At 32.6% G+C, this 20875-nt stretch overlaps 3 protein-coding genes across 3 annotated transcripts; all 3 read right to left on the reverse strand.

The window, feature by feature from the left end:
• Positions 1 to 6163: 6163 nt before the first annotated feature.
• Positions 6164 to 7934, reverse strand: LOC118049312 (phloretin 4'-O-glucosyltransferase). Its single transcript, XM_035059280.2, has 2 exons — positions 7033 to 7934; positions 6164 to 6942 (listed from the first exon to the last, which is right to left on the reverse strand). Exons 1-2 carry the CDS (start codon positions 7854 to 7856, stop codon positions 6378 to 6380), a joined length of 1389 nt encoding a protein of 462 aa, XP_034915171.1. The 5' UTR covers positions 7857 to 7934; the 3' UTR covers positions 6164 to 6377.
• Positions 7935 to 12630: 4696 nt separating this feature from the next.
• LOC118049310 (probable methyltransferase At1g29790) lies at positions 12631 to 13875 on the reverse strand. Its single transcript, XM_035059266.2, has one exon. It carries the CDS (start codon positions 13822 to 13824, stop codon positions 12631 to 12633), a length of 1194 nt encoding a protein of 397 aa, XP_034915157.1. The 5' UTR covers positions 13825 to 13875.
• A 5290-nt stretch (positions 13876 to 19165) lies between these two features.
• On the reverse strand, positions 19166 to 20666 carry LOC118049303 (U-box domain-containing protein 21). The gene has a single exon (XM_035059254.2). It carries the CDS (start codon positions 20590 to 20592, stop codon positions 19246 to 19248), a length of 1347 nt encoding a protein of 448 aa, XP_034915145.1. The 5' UTR covers positions 20593 to 20666; the 3' UTR covers positions 19166 to 19245.
• Between the last annotated feature and the right edge of the window lie 209 nt (positions 20667 to 20875).

A 20875-nucleotide genomic window follows, 5' to 3' on the forward strand; every position in this document is an offset into this window, starting at 1 on the left:
TACAACACACCCCATAAAGGGAAGAGAGGAACATATGTCCAGGGCTTGTGTTAGATTCATGGCTAGCTAGCTTATGTTTGCTGATCAAAACTTGGTAACCAGAATACCAAGAAAGACTTTGATGGAAATGCTCAGAAAGAAAGACTTTTGGGATAAGCTAGGATGTTGGGTTTTTATAGTAAAGGTGTTAAATTTTCCTAGGAATATGAATATAATCTAATGCGTGGATATCAAGTCATGGAGAGATGCAATATTCTTACAAAAATGTCAAGCTACCATAAACTGCCCAGGTGGAAATCTCAGTGAGAAAACACATGACTGGACTTCCACAACCACAGGATGTTTCATAATTTCCATTGGATGATAAGGTGGCAAGCTCCCATTTGTTGCTTTTTACCTGCTAATTCTCACTGGATGCTAATTACTTTATATAATGGCTAATTAGCTTTTAAATTAGACTAAATATTCAAATCTTGCTTCATAAATTTCTTGACAATTTTACATCATAAATAGCAATTATAAAATTAATTATAATTGAATGTGACTTCCTCTATATGCACTTTTGGGATTTTCACATGATCCTTGCAAAGGCAAGTCTTTCTTTTTAAGTCTATTTCAATCTAAGTATATAGTGTTTACATGATCACCACATAAATTTTAGCTTACATGCCGCAAATTAATTAAGTACTGATTATGTAGTCATTAATTACTTATAATGTTAAGTAATTATCGGTATTGTTTAATGAGAAGTTATCATAAAATGAATTACTACAATTATCATTTTCAAAATCACCATTTTGTTTGTTTTAAAATCAGTAGGATTTTCTCTGTATTAATATTAAGGGTAAAAAGCCAATAAAATATTATGAATTATCACTAGTTTTTTTTTTAAATGATATCATTTTATAATTTAAAATGATTAATTTTTTTTTTTTGAAATAACATCAAGATAAACCATTATAAAAAAATTATTGACTGTTTAGCTTCATATAAGTTTTGATAGAGTAAAAATGAGTTTAACTAAGTCAATTTCTAAGTGGTTTAAAAATCAAACCTAGCTTAAGTTAGGTTTTTAGATAAACAGGTCATAGGATCAACTCTTTGGATAAGCCAAGTTTGATAATTATGCTAACTACTTTATCAGTCAAATCAAAATCTAATAGTCTAGATAAACATTAACTCGTTACCCATTTTGTAGTCGTCCATCTCTAACAAACACAAGCTAAGAAAATGACAATAGTACCCCCAAATTCTAACACCCCAAAATCCCAATATAAAGCAACAAATACCTTTCATGAACAAGGGCATTATCAAAATAAAAGAAAAAACATTTTAGGAAATTTAGTGGAGAAAAAAGCAATCAACGGTGAGATAAACTCTTAACCATCACACAGCTTATGCGACTGCCCAATCACTAACAAACCTAACCCAATTTAACCATGATACTCTCAATCTCAAAACTCAACAATCCCAAACAAATAGAAAATATCTCCCTCATCAAGGGTATTATTGTAAAAAAAATGCATTTTAAAAAAACAATTCTTAGGAAGTAACTAACACCCTTTTCCATTTCGTTGAGAGAAGTTTCTTTTTCTTTCCCTACAATTTCTCTCTTTCCAAGTGCTCTTTTAATGAGAGAAAAACTTCAAGAACTAAAAACATAACCAGAGTGAGTGAAAACTTATCACAAGTTGAATTTGGCAGAGTTGAATGCTGAGGGGAAGGAAGAACATTCACCAGATAGAGAGTTTGTTTTCAAATTAAAATGACTGTTAGACAACATTACTATTAGGATTTATTTTTATAGCCATACATTGTGTTTTAATTAGTACAAAGTTTGTTAAGAAAGAATCTCATGTGTGAACAAAAGAGAGAATATAGGTAGTTGTTTTTTCATATAAGAATTTGTAATAAAATTGGCAAAAAAAGAAGAAGAAAAGAATACAATGATGAATGAATGATGAAAATTTATGTGAAGTCTCTCTCTCTCTCTCTCTCTCTCTCTCGATTCTTTCTAACAAAATATTCTCTCTTATCTTCTTGGGGTTAGCTGCTAGCCTTTCACTCTTTAAGTTCACCTAGATAGAATCCTAATTGGATCTATTTCAATCCAACTTGTAGAAACTGGTATAAGAGCCACTGATTTTTAGATGTGGGTTATGACTCCTGACACTTGATCCTAAGATCTTAAAAGGATGGAAGAATCCTTAAAATCTACAAGCAAAGAATGATCACAAAAGTATGAATAGATTATGAAAATATTAAAGGTATATGGTCAGCAATTGAAAGATATTAAGTCCATATATTAAGCCAAGTTTGGGAAGCTTAAAAAGCTTATCAGTGAGTTAGCTTATCATCAAATGCTCTATTTTATAGAAACTACAACCATTCTATGGTAAAAACGAGTACCATAAAAGATCATTAAATCTCTAATCAAAGTGGGATCTACTGCAAGATCATGTTGGACTTGTAAAGGTAACTACCATCCTTACAAGGTTTATAAATATAAATAGGACTTCTTTAACTTTGATGGCGATGTACACAAATGGTTATACAAGTGAAACTAGCGTTTTGACATAGAAGAAGTTGCTGATTTTGAGAAGTTTAAGTTAACCCTATATTATCTTGAAGGAATGTCCTTTCACTAGCACTAAAACTTCATAAGAAATAAAGGTAGCTAAGTGGTGACTTGTGGTGAATATATGAAAGTAATATGCTACAGGTTTGGGGGTTAGAAAGATCTACTAGAAAAACTTAAAGATCTTAAGCAAATAGGAGATCTAAAGGTTTCACAACCCGAATCTCGGAGTCCATGACCGGTCAAACAATGCAGGAACTGTGTCAAAAGGACACCCCACCTATGCTAAGTCTCAAAACGGACATATCAAAAGAACAAGTTATTTAAAAAAACATACAGTTTCATAATTTTCAAAAATATTATATTATTCAAAACTAATGAAACCAAATGATAGTTCAAAACTTCTCATCAGTAATTAAAACAAAACAATAATCCATAATACTTATTACATTGTCAAAAATCCAAACTTAATTAAAATAGGGTAATAATGGAGTATCTAAGAGATCGAATCAAAACTAAAAGGAAAGCCTCGCAAAACAAGCAAAGGCATACTGGCCAAACTGAAGAAGCAAGAACACTCAACAAAGTCCACCTCCTAACAGAAACTAAGAACCTGAAATAATATTAAGAATGAGGGGTGAGTTTAACTAACTCAGTAAGGGAATAATATTAAATATACATCATAGATATTAATGATATTAATAATTTGCAAGTCAATTTATCTTGATATACATATACATACTAATCATATATATAAAATAGTAATAAATATATATCAGAGATCAGATGACACCCGAAGGTGACCAGATGACACTTAAAGGTGACCAGATGATACTGAAGAAGGTGACCACTGTGGAGATGATCAGTCACCCATAGGCTGATGCCTCTCTCACCAACTAGGTATACATAAAACTATATACACATATGCTAACTACTCTTCGTTATCATGGAGTTACTAACAAGTCCTATATCAAGGCATAATAGATATTCACAGAATCATCAAATAAACATATATCATATTGAATAAAATCTAGTTCAACAGATTTTGTAAGTGCAAATTCAAGAATAAATGAGTAGTTAAAATAAAGCAATATGTATAAATATTTAAGAAATTAACTAGTTGTACTCATTTTACAATAAACATACATATTTATTTATATTATATGCATATTAAAGATTATCCCACTCACCGAAAAAATATAGAACTAAAAAGGAATGTCAAATGAAAGACTCGAAAATCTTATTGGGGATCGTTAGGAGAATCTACAACAATATACAAATATACTAAAAAACAACACAAAACAACACAAAAAAACATAAATAAAAGATCGCAATGCATAAAATAAAACCATAACTAAAACGATAATTTTTAATGAATATACCAAACTGTAAATACATAACCATACTGTAATTTCCACTCATAAACCATCCTCAATTCTTGTCTAGAACGAACTAGGACCGAAATGTAATTTTTATAAAGTTTAGGGACTAAAATGTAAATTCCAAAATTAAGGGACCAAACTGAAAATATTCCATATAAATTATCAAACTAATATTCATCATCCTTAACATCATAATAACACTATCCAGAATCTCAAAATACATTTAGGGGTCAAATTATAAATTTTCCAAAGTTTAGGAACTAAACTGTAATTTTTATAAATCAATGACCAAAATAAAATTTGGTCATCTTCAACCTCAAAACCATTCTGTCCAGATTTTCTAGCAAGGTTAAAATGAATTTCTTAACCTAAAAAAATCAATTTAAATCAATCAACTCAGAAATCCTTATTTCTAACAACATACTAATTAATAACCTAACATTAAATCCATTAATAATTATAAGTCAATTTTAACAATATAAACTTTCAATCCTTATAAATCATAATCTCTTCTTTAATCATTCCATAAACAAATTATAATCGAAAGTAATGGGATCATCAACTCCTCTTTGAATCAACCTAAGAGCTGTAATATCTCTAGTTCTCTTTTTTTTTTTAAATCTTTGAAGTTGCGCTACTGAAAGATTGTCGATATATTTTTGGGTTCTTTATATACTACCTCCACCATCTCCTACAAGTCAAGAGAGATTAGTAAAATCTTTATCTTTATGATCTAAAACTCATAGGTATTGTCTCCATTTGAATATTGGATGTTAGATTGATCTCTAACTTAAGCTATTTTTTTTGAACATATTTTTCTTTCTTTGAACTTGGACAAAACTTCTCTTTAACCTCTGTTACCAATCTATTGGGTTGTAGTTTGGCTGGTTTTACACCTAATTAATTACCAAAACACAATTGAATACACAAATATTGTGTAATTTTATGTTACAAAACTCACACAAGAAAAGGATTACAATGAAAGAGACTTCACACACTCTACAGCTGCTATTTTTTATTTTTATTTTTGTTTTTATTTTTTATTTGTTTTCTACCTTTTGGGCTTCTGCACTTACTGCCTTCTATTTTACAATGCATTCGGCGACATCTGTACATTTAACTCAGTTAACTTTAAACTAACTATAATAAACTAACTTTACAACATATGAGCATTAATATAAACTCTACAAGAAAGCGCTTCCTGGTGAGATTCTTGTGCTTCCATTGCATGCTCCGGTGCTGGAACTAAAGCAAGAAGTAGAAAGTGCATTGCGGGACACTTACAGCATGCTGGAGAGATTCATTCTGATTGAGATGAAACATCTGGAAGATCTAGGAGATAAGGACTTGTTAGGTAAATTTGTCGAATCTGGTGAAGAGATTTCTATGAAAGGGTATGGCATGGATATATTCACGTTAAGATCAAACACAAAAAAAAAAGCATTCTGATTAAATGTATTATGAGTTCATTCAACTAAAAAAATTAAGTAAAAAAAAAAACAAATATTAGTATTATAAAATTTTGTTGAATGGGATCTCAAAATTTTATTATTAATTTTTTTGAGTGGTCGGTCTCTCTAAGAATATTACAACTGTTAAGTAAATATAAAACACACCTAAATAAACTTTTTTTTTTAAAAAGAATAGCATTAAATTTATAACCGGCGAATCTTCCTACGTAACTAGGCCTTTAAAACCTCTCGGCAAAAGTAGACCCCAATATAATAGTCAGATTAAAAATTACAGGCCTTTGTGTCAGAGGTTGATCTCCTTGCACGATCTAGACCTCTTTTCAGACTCAGCACTTAATTTCCTATCCGTTCATAAACATCCTTGATGCTATCCATGCAGTTCAGTTGTGGCAACTGATAGAAACACCTGCATCAATTCTCAAATCTATTTGTATTCCAGAGGAATCGCATTGGGGCATTGTGAATACTGGTACAAGATAGAAGAATGAACTCAAGGAATTTAGACAAGTTTTTTCTATAAGATACAGAAAATTTAACTGCTTTGAGAAATGAACATGGAAATAATTCTTTTTACAGAAGGATAAAGGCATACAGCAACACCACTTCAAAGAAATTGAGTTCATAAGCTCTACATTTCAATGGAAAATAGAACCAAGAAGTGAAGAACAAGCTTGGAACAGCCCTACAAGCATAGGAAAATAATAAAGCATGAGATTCTAAACAGTTGCAACAGATTTTATACAAAACCTGACATAGTGTAATTTCCCACGAAAATCACCCAGCATTTGAGTCTAAAGTGAGGATTTTGTTGAAGAAACATGGCCATTTATTTACTAAGCAAGCATTCCTCGCATGCCATCATGCAAGTTGTTGGCTGCCATCAGGTCAGTTTAAGACCTGTGGAATTTGAATGTCTCTTGCAGATTCTCTACTGGAAAAATGACTTCAGTTTTTCGAGTTCTCATTTGGTTTAGTTGCATCTTTTGTCTTATTTTCAGCGCCTTCGTCAAAAACACCATTTATCATCTTTGCTGAAGTTGTAACATTTTCTAGGAAAGCTTTGAGATTGTTGTGTGAAGAACCTCCGTCCTTCACAGCATCCAAAGCCAATCCACTCCACTTCTTAGCATTGCTCCTTATTTCCTGTCCTTTCTCCCCACTTCCAATTACCACCTCTAGACATCTCCTAATCTCTTCTGCTTCCACAATACCAACTTCATTCACTCTTGCTCTAACCCCATTCCCCCACACCTCTTCTATCATTTTTGCACTTGTTGTCTGATCAGCAAACTGTGGTAATCCCACGACAGGAATGCCAGCCGCCAGGCTCTCCATTGTTGAGTTCCATCCGCAGTGCATCATATAACACCCTATTGATTCATGAGCAAGGACCTCCATCTGTGAACACCATGGAACTATCAACCCCTTTTCTTTGTTCACTTTTTCCCTTACCATCTCTTCAAATTCTGTGTCTTTATTATCTGAAGATCGGATTATCCACAAAAATGGCCTGCAAGTACCAATTAGACCAAGCAACATCTCTTCCATTTGATTTTTTTGCAACACAGCAATACTTCCAAATGAAACGTAAATAACTGACCTTTTTGGCTTTGAATTCAACCATTGAGTGTATTCTGTAGATTTTTCAAATAAGTCACACCCACAGGATGCGTCTGATTGGTGGTTTTTGTCTAAAAGTGCAAATGGAATCAATGGTCCTATTGGGATTGGATTTATATTACCAATAGCAGCGATTACTTCTTCTTCTAGGCAATCAAAACTGTTAAGGAGCACCCTTGGGCTTGGTTCTTGTTCTAGGACTTGGATATGATGTTGAAAAACAGGATTTAGTGATGAGTGCGGACCATTTGGTAAGAGAAAAGAAGGGATGTCTTCCGTTTCAAATGGAGGCAACCCAGGTAATTGTATTGAACTTGGAGGTTTATTTTCACTGCTGTTGTAAAGATCATATACACCACCATGTCGATTAAAGAAATGGTGACAGAGAGCTAGTGAAGTAGCAGACTGAATATAGAGGAAAGCAGAGGGAATTGACATGTACCGTGCAACATCAGCAGCCCAAGGGAGGATGAGAGTGTAGATTAGGAAGCTGACAGGATGACAATTCTTGGAGAAGGTCAAGATGAGTTCAGTTAAAGTTTGGGAGCCAGCACGCTTGAGTTCTGACAGCATGTCTTGTGAATTGGTAGCATGTTTGATTCCATCATCAAATCCATCAGAGAAGGAGGCAAAGTATAAGCCATCAAGAGATGGGAATGTTTTTATCTGAGTAAGGCCATGTACTGTGGTGGCAAAAGTCACCCTTGCTGCACCAGCTTGTCTTAGGTTCTTGGCAAGTTGGAGCATAGGATTTAAGTGGCCTTGGAAAGGACAGGCTATCAGAAGGAAATGCTGGTTCTCCATGACTGTGGTGGTTTTGCTTCTGAGAGGCTAGTTTGATTTCTTTTATCAATGGTGTTTATGAGCTTGTTTTTTATTGTAAGTTTTACCCCAATTCAATAATTAATTTAGTGTTAATGATTTGCACATATATGCCTTGTTGACTGTTAGATCCAATGCAACTTGGCTATCAATTGAATCGAGGTTATTTATTGTCGTCTTTGCACCTTGGATGCGCTTTGACAATGATGTATTGCTTGGTATGAGCTGAAATATCAGCGAACAATGTGATTGTTGGAAGGTATAGTCCAGCCAGCCTCTAGTGCCCGGTGCTGACATCTTTGCTGATGTGGTTTTTTATATATGACGTTGAACTGTTCAAAGCCACAATTTGGTTGAATCAGCAACCCATGCGATTCAAGACAGCAAGGATGCCCCAGTTCATTGAATGTTTGGTAAGGACTAACATGTTTTTCTATGTTTTGATACCTGAACCTGACAACCACACAGCTTGATTCTTGTACACAAACAACATGAAATAGGTTTTGTCCATTTTGTAAGTGGATGATACTACATCAAATGCAGAACGCAGTTCTTTTTAATGGAGGATAAAGCACGGGAATGACCATGAGTTTCTTTTGTGGATGACATGTCTATGCCTTCTTTTCAAATTTCAGACTCAAAAAGCTGTCATAGGCGGTACACAGATTATGGTAAACCATAAGAACGGTTGTGACTTTTAGATATTCAGGGAGAAAACAAATTGTTTGGTATAATTCGCATTTCTAGTCAGATTCGTATTCAGCTGCAGAATCCTGATTCAGTTGACTAACCCTATCCAACTTGAGCTTGGTTTGAGCACCTTGAACTCCATACATATGCCCATATGCTTCTTTTTTTTACCTTAGAGTTTCTTTTGTTGTGGTATGGTACTGCAACTCTTGGATTGTCTTTTTCCCAGGACAAAACTTTGTGGTGCTGATCAAGGAACTACTTGTTTTCAGAAAAAAATGATTCTGAAAAACTTGATTTCCTGCTGTTTGTTCTTGCTACATATTTTAACTCTTTTTTCCAGTTTTTGCAGTTTTAAGCTTCTGTGAAATAGATCCAGTGCGTAACATTTATACAAGTAAATATAGCCCATATCTCCCATTATTTTTGTTCCCTACATATTTTCTGTCAATTGTACCAGTTTATTCCTTAGTTAGAATTCTATTAATCAATAGGCATTACTCATTCTTGAAGCCCTAACAGCTTTTTTCTTGCATACATGTGTAGTCTTAATGATCACTGCAGTTGTAATTTGTAATGATACATGTACTGCGCACACCAGGAATCTGTGCAGGCAGCAAAGAATATTATATTTGGTCATCATCTTTACCTATCTGTAATGCATTTACTGTTTCAAAACGGAGAACAGTTGTACTCTTTGATGCTGCTGCTTTTACATGGTTAGATTTGAAGAGCCTGTAAAATACCTTCCCATGGATCTATATATTTTATATATGTTATTTTTGCCTGCATATAGTTTTTTAAAAAGGCAAAAAACAGGGTGATAATCCTAATATTTTTGAGCTCAGGCTCTCAGCTATGCAATGAGCTCAATTATAAGTGGGTTTGGCAACTTGCTAGACCCAATATTCATGTGTTTGATATCACGTTAAGTCTAAAAACATATAGAACTGGTGATCTTTCTAGACCCCTATATTTGGCCACAAGATTTTAATTTTTTTTTTTAACATAAAATCTTAAGATTAAGGATATTTATCTCTCAACATCCTTAAGTGTATAAAAGTCTTTTAAGGATTTACCATTGTTCCATTAATATTAATAATATATAAAAGATATTTATCACTCATTAGTTATGTGTAAATATATTTATCTCTTATTAATATTATTAGAAGAAAATCACTTTCTAGTTCTTTTTCTCTAGAAAAGAACATGACTCATAAGTTATAAATACTCAATGAATCTTTTGAATTGGAGGTTCACAATTGATACATTCTAGACATTATATACATTCCATTCATTCTCAACATTTTTTAGTACACATCTTTTCAGAGATTATTTTTCTAAAATATCATTGCATTATTTCTCTAAAAAAAGATAATTATTTAAGCATATGGAAGTCTTCAAATCTAAAATAAATGACCTTTTATAGGTCCCAACTACCAGCCACTAGATACAAGTCACCAACCACATTAACTAGAGAGAATGGATCGCTTGCTAGGGTCCAAAGATTAACCAATTATCCAACACACATGTGTTGCTCTTAAGTATATTGGATTTTGAAATATCATCAATTGACGTCATTTGTGGGAATAATAATAATAATAATAATAATAATAATAATAATAAAAAGTCATCAAATGTTCTTCTAGAATAGGTTTTTGACTTCCTTCATCAACTATCAATGATACACAATCATAGAATAGCTTGAATTTCTTGGGACACTATATAGGCACCTCGAGATTTTTACCGTTCCAATACATTTTGAACTCTACTCTCCCTATACCTCTAGTTGTATAAAAGATTTTTTATAGATCTATATATTTTTATCTTATTAATATTTGTGTCTGAAATATTTGTTTCTCATTAATATTATCAGGGGAGAAATAATTTTTCAGTCTCTCCACTATACAAAAAAACAAGATCCATAAGCTATAAATAACACATAAATCATCCAGGTTCAAGATTCATAATATCTATTCTCAAGATACATGCCTTATTAATTTCAGAATATTTATCATATCAAAACTAATAACAAACATTTTTATTCTTAACAATAAATGCTTATTATTTTATTTATTGTGACCATTTGCTTTAAGATCACTGACTATATCTTCTAAAAATCTTTAAAATTCATTAAAATGGATTGATTTGCAGGTTATAGACTTTTTATAAGCTATAAGTTTCATAAATAATAAAGAATAATTTTATTAGAACATGTAATTAATCCATAATCCCTACCCCTGAAAAACTCATTCCTAATCACTTTAAATTTTGAAACATCATATATTAGTTTAGATATCGACACCATCAATCATGTATGTTATTAGAAAAACTCATTTGAGAATAATAATAATTTTTTTTATAAAAAATCCATCTTAAAATCCAAACTTTTGACTATATAAAAAAGGCGAATCTACATTTTATTAGCTATATTTTGCAATTAAATATGGTTTCAGAAAGAGTTGACTCCCCTTCTTTTAGAATATCTAATTCAATTGCATTCAAATCTCAAGAGATGGAGTACTTTAATAAATTTGAGGGTCAAAGTGTAAACCGAATCTAAGAGTTGACTCCCCTTCTTTTATTACCTTCTTTCCTTTTCTTCTCTCTCTCCTTTTTATTAAAGAATTTTGCGTTGCTTTCACTTCAATTTCTCCTTGCATTTTAATATTTTCTTTTAGTGGTGATATCCAAACATCATGCATGATACCAAAAAAAAAATATTGTGCAAGACAAGCTTTTAGCATAATATTACAAAAACTAAATATTAAACACAAGAGTATCTAACCTACAAATACATTATTAATTGTATTTTAATGAAAGATTGATTATACATGCATACCTAAATTATTGATGGGGTGGAAGGTCGATTCATCACGCTCTTCTTTCAAAGAAAAATTAGATCAGGAAAAATTAACAACTAAATTACGCATGAAAAACAAGGAGAAAAGTTAAAAATTATATGGGAGGCATAATATTTGAGGATGCTGATTTATTTTATTTTATTTTTCAAGGGTTGAGCTTAATATATATATAAAAAGGGTTAGGTTGGCCATATCGATGAAATCCAATAGGTTGGCCATATCGATGAAATCCAAGTGCCATAGCCAGCAGATACTTCTTTTTCATTCTTTGGTAGCTGAGGTCAACAATTTTTTATTGACATTCGTCATTTTGGCACTAGCTTTTCATTTCTTTATCCATATAAAATTAACAAAACAAAAAATTAATATATTTTATAAGCAACTTAATGATGACTCAAGTATTTTTCCTTAAAAAACTAATATGAAATCTGTTGATTGATGTCTTGTTGAGGTGCCATGTAAGTGTGTAACCATCAGATTTATTATATGCAATATTGTTTAGCACAAAAATAATTAATGAAAATATATATTGGTCGTTATTGATAAATTAATACAAACACGGTCGTTTAATCTTTTGCTACCATGGAGCCTGCATATGATGAATATACTAATATATATATATATATATATATATATATATATATATATAAAAGATAAATTTGTTTTTTAGAACACTTTTTTGGAATGAATTTTTATATTTTCAAAATATAAAGCAACTAAAAACAAGTGTTCTCTATCCTCATTGTCTATCTTTTCTATTCCAAAATACTAACTAAACACTATTTTAAATTAGATTTAATTATATTGATTTTGTTGTTATTTAATTCAGACATAAACCAAATTCGTTTCAGCATGGAAATAGTAAATAAAGAAGAAAATGTAAGCAGTAAGTTAACTAAGTGGAAGTGATGTAACATTTGTTTCTTGATAAATCAAGATTAGTAAAGAGCATAAATTATCAAATTTTTGTTGATAAAAAAATACAATAACCCCAAAAGTTTAACCATATTGAGACAAAAGAAAACGACAAATATAAAAGATAAATTAAGGAAAATTAAAAAAAGAAAAAGAAAAATCTCCCATTCTCTTTATTCATGATTTGACAATATCTTTTTCCAAAAGAAAATAATTAAAAAGAGAGAGAGAAGAAAACTTCCTATAGTAAAGCCTAATAAAGAAATTAAATTACTAGCAAATTAAAATCACCAAGAATTCTTCAATGGCTTCTCCAGCAAAGCTGTGAGGTACATTTCTCTAAGCTCTGCCCCACGATCAAGCTTTTTGCCTACCACCCACTTTAACTTAATGAATCCAATGGTCTCAATTAGTGGCTTGTAAACATCCAAAAATTGATCTTCCACACAGAAGAAATGATCGAGCCAAAACAGCCCACCAGGCCTAAGAACTCTGTAGATATCAAACATCAAGAAATGAAGCAAAGTTGTAGGAATCCAGTTACTCAATACATGCATTGAGTGTACAATATCCAAAGTGTTGTCAAAGAATGGTAGCCTTTGTGATATGCTTATATACAGAGGCACAACACCTCTTGAAGCAATGAAATTATTGAATGGACCATTCAAGTTCATTGAAGTTGTTATGATTGTTATGTTCCTTTCCTTCATTCGTACAGCAAATGTAGCCACACCACCACCAATGTCAAGCCCAATTCGGATTGTTCCAGGCTTCTTTGTTGCAAGAACTTCATCAATTGTGAAGTCAAGTGATCCTTCAATGACTTGTCTTGAAGCCCAACGATTCTTTTCTCTACCTTGTAAATCAAAGCAATCCTTACAATCATCGAAACCCTTTTGAGTTTTCATTCTGTTGATGAGACATGTGTAGTCCTTGCAGGTATAAGCTGTCCAAACAACCGAAGAATTGGGTGGTGTAGTCCAAAGACTAGTAGGAAGAGGGTAAGGCTCAACATAGTCAGGCTGTGTCGCGGGGCGGCAACGGCGGCGAGGGAGAGGTTCACAGCCTTTGAGGAGGAGTTTCTGTGCAAGCCGTTCATCATCAGGACAGGATCCATTAACTTTGTAGGACATGAAACGACGAAGTTCATCAGGAAACCTAGTGCAGGCTTGGCCTACAGGAGGATAGAAGGTGTCAGAATCAAAGTTTGTGTTGAAACCATATGGGAGTGCTTGGCCTGAAGTGAAGGCAAGAAATTCTGATGGAAGGTCCAATTGCGTGTCAGGATTTTCTGTGGCATCTGAGTCAGCAACACTGCTACTACTATTTTGAGTGAATGTGGAGGAGATGGGGTGAAGATAACAAAAGGAGGAAGAGTAGAAGGTGGAAGAGAGGAATAAAGTGAGGAGATTTGTGGACAAGAGTAGGACGAGGAAGAAGAGATTAGTGGAGAGAGATTTGGGTTTACGAGGGGAATCCATTTTGGTTTGCTTCTGATGAAGATCACTTTGTCTTGAAGCTAATAGAATAGCGACTTGATGAGGTTTTAGAGTAGGGAGCGAGCATGGTGTTTCTATGTATCTATATGTGCCTACATAATAATAATAATAAAAAAAAAGACAAATAATCAAATAACATGGATGGTTTAATCTAGGGTAAGCTCATTCATGCAACGCATCTGAATGTTTCCCTGAAGTTACAAGTTAACAACGCATAATAATAAACTAGCGGAGCAGGTGCTGAACAGCATGCGATGCTTTATGAAGTCAAATATCGTAAAATAGTTCTTAGAAAACTAAGATATGTTGAGTCCTAATGAAGTCATTCTACTTGTGATCGATCGAGTCCCAAGAAATAGCACCATTAATGAGTTCTGTCCTCTTTCTTAGATGGAAATCTAGTGTTCTAATTATGTTTTGCATCTTACTTTTGCTGTTATAAGTTTAACATGTGTGCATCTCACATGATTGATTCTAAGTGAAATTCCTCAAGTAAAATAATTGTGAATCTTTTTTTTCTTACAAAATATTACACTCTTCACATTCAACTTTACCGCATCTATTTCAGAGTTAAGATTTAGAATACTTCTTTGAATGGGACTAATCGGACATGTATCTGTAAAATATATGTTTTTCCATCTGATTTTTCAAGTTATAAGCAGGCAAATTTGAGACCAAGGCATGGGGAGATAAAAAAAAAAAAAAAAACTAGAAAGGTGCCAAAGAATTCAACAATCAGCACTAGCTAGCCTAATATTGAAATCCTTTTACTAGGAGTCAGCTGATTTCTTAGATGGGAATGCACAAACACATCGGCAACATTCACATGCATACCCGGAACTTGTGCATCTGACCTAGAAAGCCATAGATCATTCATTTACTGTAATCAATGCCCGTGTTTCCGTAGCACACACCAAATATTTTAGGACGAGTTGCAACGTTGTTGGCATCATGGATGAGCAACTTGACGACATATTTTTTACCACTTGGTCTTTCAACTCTTTCATGAATTTAATGTTTAGATGAAGACATTTGAAGAATCCAAGATTTCCACAAACACATTAACCAGTGATATGTTTTAAATTCTAATATACTCATGAATGAAAATTTTTAAGTATTTTAACAATGGATAATTAATTAAATGTTTACATCAATATTTCTTTACCTAGCGAGTTCACAAAGTTGATAGTAATAGAAAACCAAAAACCTGCAAAACAATCTCTTTTGTAAGATTTAGGGATTCTCTGATGATAAAATCAATAAATTTTAATAAATAATTATAATAAATAAGAAAATAAACTTTAAATTATGAAAACAAGAGTGTTTGTTATTGTTTATGTATGATAAATGATTTGAAAATAAAAATATGAATACTTAAAGAATAGAAAAATATGAATATTTTACCTTGATGGTTGAGGGGGTATATATAGCCTTTGAACCTTGTCATGTTGCTTGAATGGAGGGATTGAAGTGTTATTTCCTTCTTATAGCATTAATAAGAAATACATATTCCTTACACAACATTAATGAGGGATAGATACTTCTTATACAATATTCAAGTTGATGGAAATATAGTAGGCTTATAGGAGATTTTTATACATTTAGGAGTGTAAGAAGATGATTATTATTTACTTTTAACATTTTATTGTTTAAGAGCCATAAAAATAAACAAACACCGTCTCAAGACCCAATATGAGGTTTATTATGATTGTCAATTCCATATGCATTTAAACTTAGAATGACCCCATGCCCAAAGGTGATAAATCTAACAACTTGCCATATCCATATATACTTAGGCTCAACACAATTGAACAAAGATATATTGGGTCTGGCATCTCATCACACCCACATATATTATGGCTCAGCACACAACTGAAACAAAAAATATTTGGTTTGACAGCTCATCAGATCCATATGTACTTGAGCTCAAAGTGTAACTAAACCCAAGGATATTGGATTTGGCATCTCACCAAACTCGATGTTGGATTTGGTATCTCACCAAACTCATATGTATTTGTGCTCAACAAGTAAATAAACTTAAGGTTGTTGAGTTTAGCAACTCACCGGACCCACATGTATTTGAGCTTAACGCGTAGGTGAATTCAAGGATGTTGGACCTAGAAGTAAGCCAACTCCATGTCAATTGGGTCTGGCAGCCTAAGGGGGCGTTTAGCATTGCGGTCCAAAAGCGCTTTTCAAAAAATTTGAATTTTTTTTTTTTTGGTTTAAAGTAATATGTTTTTTATGTTTTCAAATTATTTTGATGTGCTGATCTCAAAAATGATTTTTAAAAAATAAAATAACATTATTGGCATGTTTTTCTGAGTGAAAAGCACTTTGAAAAACAATCTCAACCATACTCTCAAACACGCTCTAAGTATGTTGGATTATTAACCTGCTTTTGGGCTTTTTAAATGCGGGCTAAAGCACAAATAACATATATAAAATACATTAATCTAGCGGTAACCCCTTAAGTCTTTATGTATTAAATATGCAAAGATTTGAAATGTTATCAAATTTAATGAGAGATTTTTTTGTCTTTTTTATGAGATTTGATTGTCCTAAGTAGAACTATTGAGATTTTTATGGCTAAATAACTCGTCTTTATTAAAAGAGATGGTCAAGTAGCTTATCTTTGTTAAAAGTGGAGTTGAAGTGGATATTCAATATAGAATGTTATTGATGATATAATACCTCGTTACTTACCTAGTCAAATGAATGACTTCATTTCTACTTGATTGGAGCTTGCTAACTTAGATAGAAGATTTATCCAAGTTTATAAGGTTTGTTTATAATACTAATAGACCACACATATAATATTTTATTGTTGAATTTCAAATTATCATGGATTTTCAAGTTTTAATAGGGATAATTTATTTTTTATTCCATTAGAATAATGGATTTACTTTTAATATATAGAAATTAATGTGAGTATACTTTTGATAGTAAAACATTAAAAAAAAAAATGGTTATAAAACTCGACCCTAACCCGGCAGGTTGATCCTGGACCTGGCTACTAGTCTGAGCAGATTTTTTTTAAAAAATTCAACTTCATCGATCTGCTTAAAATCAAATTTGACTTTAAATAAATTCAAAATAATATTATTTTATTTTTTAAAAAATAAAATTAATCAACTCGAATGTTAAACACATGACACTATTATTTTATAGTAAATAACGGTACTAATTAATTACTCATTAATCAATCACTTCCTGGACACTATTATTTTCTAGTAAAAAACTTTCTATGGCTTTGCTATTCTCTGGCTATTGATCATCAACTTTTTTCACCACTAATGACTCATGTAATTTTTATTGTGTCGATGACTCTTATTGTGTTCTGTTATTCTTATAGGATATATACTTTTGCATTTATGTAGACATCTTTAGGATCTCAAAAGTCTTTTTGTTAAAATATTTTATGCTTTGGTGCATTTTGAAAAAAAAAAAAAAAAAAAAAAATTGAAGGCATTGAATGCATCGATCGTCATCGTATATATACATCGTGCTTGGAACAAGAGCAGATATCTTCTACAAATAGCTTTGCAGTACTCATGTACATCCTGCTAGTCATCATATGCGTTTAGATAATCATAGTCTTACTGATTGAGAATTGTTCATTGTGATGTCCAACTTTTATGAAAAAATAAACAATATCCCAAGTAGGTTTTAAATTTGCAGTATTCCTGATATTTCCCACCAATAGGCTAAAAATACTCGGTATTCTGTATTTCAATTGTATTGTTCTGATATTACTTTTGAAATAAGATTTCTTCATGTTTGAATGTGTGTGCTTTAATTTAGTATTTCCAGGCATATGCTTGAGCTTTGTGCACCAAGACACTTGTTGCATTCAGTGATCTGAACAACAGTTATGAATTAAGTAAAGGATATTCTCTCTCTCTCTCTCTCTCTCTTGTAAAGAGACAGGGGTGATTATTTTTTGTTTGGTTTGATTTTTATATATATATATATATATAAAAAAGTAACACAACCAAATTTTTTTTTATAAAAAAAAACCGAAACCGGTTCAAACCGATCTATTTCGGTTCAATTTGGTTTTTTAAAACAAAACCCGGTTCAAACCGGTTTGTCTCGGTTTTTCAGTTTGGCTCAGTTTTTTCCTGTTTTTTTCGGTTTGGGTTCAATTCAGTTCGGTTTTTTCAGTTTCAGACTTATAAAACCGAAACCGAACAAAACCGGTTAGTTTTTTCAAAATTTTAATCGGTTTAATTGGTTTTTTTTAACCTTTTTTTTCAGTTATTTTTTTTTTGTTTTCCCGGTTTAATCGGTTTTTTGATGTTTTTGCCCACCCCTAAAAGAGATCAAGAAAATAACTATTAGGATATTAGTAGTTATGAATTAAGTAAAGGAGAGGGAAACCATCTCTTTCTTTCTCTTATAATTATATTTGAGTTTATTGTTTCGAAAATGTTTTTTTGTCTAATCAAAACTTCGCATTTCATCTATTTCTTCCTTTTCCTATTTTTCAACTAATAAAATGAATTGAAATAGAACATAGAACTCACGAAAAAAAAAATCTGTTACAAATGGATTTTAAAAAATACAAGGATGCAATATAAAGTTTTTGAAACTAAGACCAATTAATTAGTTTCTTAAACTACAGGGACTAAGTTACAATTCACTCTATAACTATGCCATCGCCTTTGTCACTATTGTGTATATAAAAAAAAAAAAAAACCCTAGCAATGGCCACCGGCCTACCTGCTATATATTCGACAATGGCATTTACAGATTACAGCAACGATCTCTACTCCACAAAAGAAACAACGAGGAATAAGATTGGTACCTCAAGCCCTAACCTACTCCAGCCAGCCTGCCAAATATGACTATCATGCTAGACAGCTAGAGATCTTAATCTAAAGTTCAGAAGAAAATATTAGTTTGACTAATATATAAACTACTACATATATATTTCATCATGATTTAGATTAAAGACAAAAAGAAAGAAAGAAAATAACTACTAGGGTTTGATTTTCATAAATCTGAGGTTTGCTTATTAAAATATTTAAGATATTTTGATTATCCTACGAGGATAATAGCATAATTATTTTTTTATGATTTTGGTAGATAGTATTTGATTTATATCAATAAATAAATTAGAACATGTCTCATTTTTTTTCTGTTTTGAAATAATAAAAATTCACTTACCTTATCTATATATCTTCATTTCTTTAATTAAAATGTTTTTGTCTTTTTATTTAGATATATGTTCTCTAATAATAAAATTAACGCATGCAAGAATAGAGCATATCATAAGTTGTATCAATAAATCTCAATGTTATAATCATTGAATTGAGTATGTATAATTGAATTTGTTGGTAATTAATCTTCTATGAATCTGCTCAAAGTTCTTTCCTAAACTAATTGAGAAACACAAGATCAGTACGGCCTTTTGACATACTTGAAATCTGCTGAAGAATCAAAACAATCTAACTTAACTCTACAAAGATTCAACAATTTTAGCATCTCTTTAAGCTTCTCCTTTGTGCTATAACCACAGCCCACTTGCAGTAAGACCAACAGCTTCTGGAAAGCACCCACTAGAAGTGCTTCAACCACAACACCGCCTTCTGCATCATCGTCCCCATCCTCTGATCTCTCTCCGTAATTCTTGAAAAGCTTCCAGAGAATGGAAACTGACAATTCTGATGCCAAATCTGATACATTCAAGATTTTCTTGATCAAAACAGCTACAATGAGAGCATTCTCATAGGCCTTTTCTCTCCCTTCTCTGCAATCACAAATATGGTCCAAAACACCTAGTGCCTTCTCGCATATGCTTTTATCTCCATCAACTAGAACCTCTATGATCAATGAAACCAAACCCATTTCCACAAATGTTGGTTTCATCTTCTCATTGAGACTTGATGATGAAGTCATGTAGAAAATCGCCATCAATGAAGCTTTGGTGGCTGTTGGGCAAATAGGCTCCTTGATTAACTTAACCAAAGCTTCAACCACTCCGTCAATCTTCACCAGGGCACTTACATGCCTTTGATCTAGAGCAAGGAGATTTTTAAGCACCAAAGCTGCATTTTGCCTCGCTGAAAGATCTCCCCTCTTCAAGAACCATACCAAACAATTCAAAGACTTGATGGATCCAAGCCTACTTTGGCCTTCTTCACCAAATGGAAACACCCATACCAAAACTGATAAAATCTCTCCCAACAAATCCTCATCCTTCTCCATTGCAACGCTTGCAAAGGACTCGAAGCAAGCCGATAAAACACAACCAGCCCCATTCTCCACAACGCATCTCTTGTTGCGCTCACTCTCTTTACCCAAATTCTTGATCTTCCTAACCAGCTCTTGACACTTCTTTTGCTCCCCTCGTTGAGTTGCAACATTAACCCTCCTACAAATCTCCGAAACGTCATACGGTGTCACAGGGACACGAGGCGTAGGGATCCTTTCAAACCCGTAAGAACGATTCTCAACACCCCAATCTTGAATCATCTTGCGCAGGGAATGATTCGGAATCTGATCAAAGCTTGCTAACACCTGGTTTGTAACCGGACATGTTAGGTTGCCATCTTCGATCCATTTTTCGATACTTTCTCTATCGTATGTGATTCCTGTCGATAATGTGACCGGATCTTTCATCAAGTCAAGAGAAATCGGGCAACAGAAGTGTCTAGGAATCATGATTTCCATGTCCGAATTGATTTCTTGGCTTGGATTCTTGTTTTTCTTGGACTTTCTTCTTAATCTCCAAGAAACAATCATTGTCTATTCTCTCTTATGATGTGCTGCCAAGTACGTTGGTGCTGAGAGTAGGTTACGTATGTTTTGAACTTTGGTTCTTGGGCTAGAGAATATATGAAACTCTTGGTGATGGGGTGATGTATTTATATGTTGGCATGGCTTTCCGGTGGTCAAAGTCAAGCCAAGGAAGAGATGGACAGGGAAGAAGACTGACTTCAAAAAGCAATCACGAAAGTGTGGAAGGTTTGGGTTGATGAATTGGAACTTGGAATGTTGACTGTTGAACAGTTGAAAACAGTGTGTA

This window comes from Populus alba, chromosome 4 (assembly GCF_005239225.2).
Source record: "Populus alba chromosome 4, ASM523922v2, whole genome shotgun sequence".
In the NCBI taxonomy this organism is placed as follows: Eukaryota; Viridiplantae; Streptophyta; class Magnoliopsida; order Malpighiales; family Salicaceae; genus Populus; species Populus alba.

Excerpts from the sequence above, each read along its gene's own strand:
- LOC118049310 (XM_035059266.2), bottom strand. The coding sequence starts at position 13,824 with ATGGATTCCCCTCGTAAACCCAAATCTCTCTCCACTAATCTCTTCTTC.
- LOC118049303 (XM_035059254.2), bottom strand. The coding sequence starts at position 20,592 with ATGATTGTTTCTTGGAGATTAAGAAGAAAGTCCAAGAAAAACAAGAAT.
- LOC118049312 (XM_035059280.2), bottom strand. The coding sequence starts at position 7,856 with ATGGAGAACCAGCATTTCCTTCTGATAGCCTGTCCTTTCCAAGGCCAC. Across the intron at positions 6,943-7,032 it reads TTGAATTCAAAGCCAAAAAG|GCCATTTTTGTGGATAATCC; the intron begins GTCAGTTATTTA and ends TGGTACTTGCAG.